The sequence below is a fragment of the Cetorhinus maximus genome, chromosome 15 (assembly GCF_964194155.1).
Source record: "Cetorhinus maximus chromosome 15, sCetMax3.hap1.1, whole genome shotgun sequence".
Taxonomy (NCBI): domain Eukaryota; kingdom Metazoa; phylum Chordata; class Chondrichthyes; order Lamniformes; family Cetorhinidae; genus Cetorhinus; species Cetorhinus maximus.
Window position 1 is genome coordinate 17,891,147 of NC_135893.1, and position 6,468 is coordinate 17,897,614.

Sequence of the window (6,468 nt, forward strand, 5' to 3'; positions counted from 1 at the left end):
ACAGTGTAAGAGGGAGTTTTACTCTGTACCTAACCCTGTGCTGTACCTGCCCTGGGAATGTTTGATGGGACGGTGTAGAGGGAGCTTTACTCTGTATCTAACCCCGTGCTGTACCTGTCCTGGGAGTGTTTGTTGGGGACAGTGTAGAGGGAGCTTTACTCTGTATCTAACCCCGTGCTGTACCTGTCCTGGGAGTGTTTGATGGGGACAGTGTAGAGGAAGCTTTACTCTGTATCTAACCCCATGCTGTACCTGTCCTGGGAGTGTTTGATGGGGACAGTGTAGAGGGAGCTTTACTCTGTATCTAACCCCGTGCTGTACCTGTCCTGGGAGTGTTTGATGGGGACAGTGTAGAGGGAGCTTTACTCTGTATCTAACCCCATGCTGTACCTGTCCTGGGAGTGTTTGATGGGGACAGTGTAGAGGGAGATTTACTCTGTATCTAACCCCGTCCTGTACCTGTCCTGGGAGTGTTTGATGCTGATGTCACACACATTTGTGATTGCACAAAGTAGAATTTTCTTTATTTTCTCCCAGGATCACCATCCGGACCACTTTGAGCTGAAATAAACATTCAGTTGGTTGCAGTGGAGGAACTGAAGGCAGCTCCCAGCCGAGGGTGACTGTTATCCTGGTATCCTGGTATCCTGTTATCCTGTATTCCGGCTGTGTCACCTGCAGAGGGCAATGTCTACAACAGCAGCATGATTCAGGTGTGGGAACTAGAGAAAGAGACAGAGGGACAGATAAACGGAGAGACAGAGAGAGAGATAGAGAGACAGATACTGAGAGAGAGAGGGGCAGACAGAGAGACAGATAAACAGAGAGACAGAGAGAGAGATAGAGAGATAGATACTGAGAGAGAGAGAGGCAGACAGAGAGACAGATACTGAGAGAGAGAGATAGAGAGACAGATACTGAGAGAGAGGGGCAGACAGAGAGACAGATAAACAGAGAGAGAGAGATAGAGAGACAGATACTGAGAGAGAGAGAGGGGCAGACAGAGAGACAGATAAACGGAGAGACAGAGAGAGAGATACTGAGAGAGAGGGGCAGACAGAGGGACAGATAAACAGAGAGAGAGAGATAGAGAGACAGATACTGAGAGAGAGAGGGGCAGACAGAGAGACAGATAAACAGAGAGAGAGAGATAGAGAGACAGATACTGAGAGAGAGAGGGGCAGACAGAGAGACAGATACTGAGAGAGAGAGGGGCAGACAGAGAGACAGATAAACGGAGAGATAGAGAGACAGATACTGAGAGAGAGAGAGGCAGACAGAGGGACAGATAAACGGAGAGAGAGAGGGGCAGACAGAGAGACAGATACTGAGAGAGAGAGGGGCAGACAGAGAGACAGATAAACGGAGAGACAGAGAGATAGAGAGACAGATACTGAGAGAGAGAGGGGCAGGCAGAGGGACAGATAAACGGAGAGAGAGGGATAGAGAGACAGATACTGAGAGAGAGAGAGGGGCAGACAGAGAGACAGATACTGAGAGAGAGAGGGGCAGGCAGAGAGACAGATAAACGGAGAGACAGAGAGAGAGATAGAGAGACAGATACTGAGAGAGAGAGAGAGAGGCAGACAGAGGGACAGATAAACAGAGAGAAATAGAGAGACAGATACTGAGAGAGAGAGAGAGAGGCAGACAGTGGAACAGATAAATAGAGGACAGAGAGATAGATCGATACTAAGAGAGAGGGGCAGAGAGAGACGGATAAACAGAGAGAAAGAGTTAGATAGAGAAACAGATACTGAGAGAGAGGAGTAGACAGAGAGCTGGATAAACAGATACAGAGAGATAGATAGATACTGAGAGAGAGAGGGGCAGACATAGGGGCAGATAAACGGAGAGACAGATACTGAGAGAGAGAGAGGGGCAGACAGACGGACAGATAAATGGAGAGAGAGAGATAGAGGGACAGATACTGAGAGTGAGAGAGGGGGCAGACAGAGGGGCAGATAAACAGAGACACAGAGAGAGATAAAAAGACAGATACTGAAAGAGAGGGGCAGTGAGAGGGACAGATAAATAGAGACGGAGAGAGAGATAGAGAGACAGATACTGAGAGAGAGAGAGAGAGAGAGAGGGAGACAGAGAGACAGATAAACAGAGAGGCAGAGACAGACAGAGGAACAGATACACAGAATGAGACATTAAAGAAATAGAAAGAGAGACAGATGTATAGAGAGAGAGAGTCAGAGGCAGCGAGAGAGAGAGAGACAGACACACACACAGAGATAGACAGAGACAGGGATGGAGATATCTAGACTGAGACAGAAAGAAGATGAGGTAAAGAACAGGTAGGTTTGGATCTATGTGTGAATTGTATCTGACTCTGTGTTTGTATCAGTGAGTGTATTGGGGGAGTTGTGAATACTGCAATGGGCAAACATTTCTTCACCAGGCTTCATGAACTCACTACCCCACCCCCACCACTGGGTCCTGAGCCCCACACTGCCCCACCCCCACCACTGAGTCCTGAGCCCCACACTGCCCCACCCCCACCACTGGGTCCTGAGCCCCACACTGCCCCACCCCCACCACTGAGTCCTGAGCCCCACACTGCCCCACCCCCACCACTGGGTCCTGAGCCCCACACTGCCCCACCCCCACCACTGGGTCCTGAGTCCCACACTGCCCCACCCTCACCACTGGGTCCTGAGTCCCACACTGCCCCACCCCCACCACTGAGTCCTGAGCCCCACACTGCCCCACCCCCACCACTGGGTCCTGAGCCCCACACTGCCCCACCCTCACCACTGGGTCCTGAGCCCCACACTGCCCCACCCTCACCACTGGGTCCTGAGTCCCACACTGCCCCACCCCCACCACTGAGTCCTGAGCCCCACACTGCCCCACCCCCACCACTGGGTCCTGAGCCCCACACTGCCCCACCCTCACCACTGGGTCCTGAGCCCCACACTGCCCCACCCTCACCACTGGGTCCTGAGCCCCACACTGCCCCACCCTCACCACTGGACCCTGTGTCCCACACTGCCCCACCCTCACCACTGGACCCTGTGTCCCACACTGCCTCACCCTCACCACTGGACCCTGTGTCCCACACTGCCTCACCCTCACCACTGGATCCTATGTCCCACACTGCCCCACCCTCACCACTGGACCCTGTGTCCCACACTGCCCCACCCTCACCACTGGACCCTGTGTCCCACACTGCCCCACCCTCACCACTGGACCCTGTGTCCCACACTGCCTCACCCTCACCACTGGACCCTGTGTCCCACACTGCCCCACCCTCACCACTGGACCCTGTGTCCCACACTGCCCCACCCCCACCACTGGACCCTGTGTCCCACACTGCCCCACCCCCACCCCTGGACCCTGAGCCCCACACTGCCCCACCCTCACCACTGGACCCTGTGTCCCACACTGCCCCACCCCCACCACTGGACCCTGTGTCCCACACTGCCCCACCCCCACCCCTGGACCCTGAGCCCCACACTGCCCCACCCTCACCACTGGACCCTGTGTCCCACACTGCCCCACCCCCACCACTGGACCCTGTGTCCCATACCCTCCCCCTTCCCCTGGGTTCCAACTCACCCACATCTGCAGCTGGGTCCCAAGCCCCGAATTTCCTCACCCCCATCTTTGGGCTTCAAACTGCACACCCTCCCCTCCCCCAGACCCTCCATGCCCCAGGCGCCAGGAATCCCCAGCTCCCACTGATCGGTGAGCGGCACCTTCCAATCCTGTCCTGTCTTGTTAGGCAATCTCAGCATGAGGGAACAGCTGTATTTGACCTCAGGACCCTGGAGGGAGGCTGCAGTGGGCCAGTGCAATGCGTGAGGTTGTTGGTGGGGCAGGTGGGCAGAATCAACCTGAGCTTGGCTGTGATGCCCTCATTGTTGAATAGTCAGAAGACAGGCACTCTCTCAGTGAGGGGTCACGGGCTGGAGCACGGGGAAGCAGAGCTTGTGAAACTTGTACCCCAATAATCCTCAGCATTACCAGGAGAGACTAGTATGGGGATGAGCTTCAGCCCGTGATTGTTTCCTGTTTGAGATCAGTTGGCATGATCCAGAATAAGGGTCAGTCCCAGGGCAGGTACAGCACGGGGTTAGATACAGAGTAAAACTCCCTCTACACTGTCCCCATCAAACACTCCCAGGACAGGTACAGCACGGGGTTAGATACAGAGTAAATCTCCCTCTACACTGTCCCCATCAAACACTCCCAGGACAGGTACAGCACGGGGTTAGATACAGAGTAAAGCTCCCTCTACACTGTCCCCATCAAACACTCCCATGACCCAGTGATGCAGGGGGGGCAGTGTTGGGTTCAGGACCCAGGATTTTCCTGCTCCATGTGACTTGTAAGGACACCGGGGCAGAGTAACTACTCACTGAGCCCGCGGGGTGACAGCTCCCCGGAGGGATGAACAGTTTCCTCACTCTCCTATCACCCTCTCTAATGTGACCCTTCAGGTAGAGGCAGACGGTTTCTGCAGACAGTTTCTCGCTGTGATCACAGGGCGATCTCACAGCCGCCAACCTCCTTTCGTAGAACCGTTTACCCACAGGATCCCTGCTGGCTGGTCAGGCTGTGGAACACTCCCTCCCTGGTGTCCATTCGCACTGTCGCTGGGACCCGGTTCTGTTTCCAGTCTGTGTCGGACAAGCCACATCGACAGGTGCATCCTGTCCAATCCCGGCACCCAGAGCGGTTCTAATACCCAGCCCTCATCCAATCCCCTCACTCACACTCCCTTCCTCAGCCTCTGGCAATGCAGGGTTTGGGCTGCCTCTTCTCTTGTTGGTACTGGTTGGAATTTTCTCAGCACAGACGTGGTCCTGTCACTGGGGTCGTGAGTCCAGGCGAGCGGGCAGCAGGGTCCGGGGGGGTGGCATTTGACCAGTGCCAGCCCATTACAAGCCCGCTGTTCGATTGAGGATGGTCGGTCCGCCTCCCAGAGCTGCTGACCCGGTCAGAGGGCAGGCAGACCAGCAGTGCCATGGGTAGAAGAGGCTGCCCTGCAGGAGGAAGGAGATGGACGCCACCATGTTGAGCCACGGAGTGACCACAAGGGAAGCCCCAGCATGGAACCCGCTAAGGTTTACCTGACAGTGTCCCCATGTGGTGGCAGCACCCCTCCCAGCGCCAGTAAAACCCTAACTAAAAACAGAACCCGTGGGGAAACCTCGGCAGGGCTGGCAGCATCTGTGGAGGGAGAAACAGAGTTAACGTTTCGAGTCGGTATGAGCCCTCTTCAGGACTGGGAAGGTTAACTCTGGATCTCTCCCCACAGACGCTGCCAGGACCTGCTGAGATTTCCCAGCGCTTTCTGTTCTGATTTCAGATTTCGAGCATCTGCGGTATTTTCTTTTGTGCCGGTAAAATACTGACAGGGCCGGGAAATGACCCTTAATTGGGCGCTTAACTAGACCAATCATCCCCCTGGTGGGCAGCCTCATCGCTGAGGTGCCTAACACTGGCAATATCCCTCCTGTCCTCAGTCCCTCCTCCACTCGTTTGCCATCCCTCGGCCCTGCCAGCTCATCCCCAGCGAGCTCACTAACTATTATCCTTGTCCCACTTATTGGAAACCAATTTCCAGAGGGTTCTTTGACTGGGTGTTCGAGCCCCTGAATTCCATATCCAAGGGGCTTAACGCCATTTTTAGGTGACTATCTGGAGCACCCAGAAATCACAGAGTTACTACCGGCCCGATCGCTCCCAATGATAGATCAGTCATCATTGTGTCTGAAAAATGATACCATGCAAACTTCTACCCTTGGCTCTCTGCACATTTTGTCTCTGTTTGTTGCCTTTCTGTTTTGCTGTTTCTCTGTCAGACTGTGTTGGTCTTTCTCTCCCTCTGTATCTGTCTCTTCTCTCTGTGTCTCTTCTCTCTGCCTCTCTTTTCTCTCAGTCTGTCTCTTCTCCCTCTGTATCGGTCTCTTCTCTCTGTCTGTCTCTTCTCCCTGTCTCTTTCTCTCTGTCTGTCTGTCTCTTCTCCCTCTGTATCGGTCTCTTCTCTCTGTCTGTCTCTTCTCCCTGTCTCTTTCTCTCTGTCTGTCTGTCTCTTCTCCCTTTATATCTGTCTCTTCTCTCTGCCTGACTCTTCTCCCTGCCTCTCTTTTCTCTCTGTCTGTCTGTCTCTCTCTCTGTCTGCCTGTCTCTTCTCCCTTTATATCTGTCTCTTCTCTCTGCTTCTCTTTTCTCTCTGTCTGTCTGTCTTTCTCCCTCTCTTCTCCCTCTGTATCTGTCTCTTCTCTCTGTCTGACTCTTTGTCTCTCTCTCTCTCTTTGTGTGTGTCTCTCTCTCTCTCGTTGTTTATGTCTATCTGTCTGTCTCTCTGTTTCTCTCTAGCTATTTTCCCATCTGTTTATCTCTCTCCCTCTGTTATTTTCTCTCTCTTTATCCACACCTTAAAAACTCATTAAATCTTTTATTTTCGGAGAGATTTGATCCTTAGATCAGGACCAGGAGATTCTATTA

General features: G+C 53.6%; 1 protein-coding gene across 1 annotated transcript; it reads right to left on the reverse strand.

The window, feature by feature from the left end:
* Positions 1-206: 206 nt before the first annotated feature.
* LOC144691174 (uncharacterized) lies at positions 207-2,248 on the reverse strand. Its single transcript, XM_078559240.1, has 2 exons — positions 1,495-2,248; positions 207-1,393 (listed from the first exon to the last, which is right to left on the reverse strand). Exons 1-2 carry the CDS (start codon positions 1,835-1,837, stop codon positions 723-725), a joined length of 1,014 nt encoding a protein of 337 aa, XP_078415366.1. The 5' UTR covers positions 1,838-2,248; the 3' UTR covers positions 207-722.
* Between the last annotated feature and the right edge of the window lie 4,220 nt (positions 2,249-6,468).

What these genes read in the sequence shown, in the direction of transcription:
- LOC144691174 (XM_078559240.1), bottom strand. Translation starts at nt 1,837, where the DNA reads ATGTCTGCCCCTCTCTCTCTCAGTATCTATCTATCTCTCTGTATCTGT. An exon ending in GCCTGCCCCTCTCTCTCTCA is followed by an intron (nt 1,394 to 1,494) that starts GTATCTGTCTCT and finishes TCTCTCTCTCAG; the next exon opens with TATCTGTCTCTCTATCTCTC.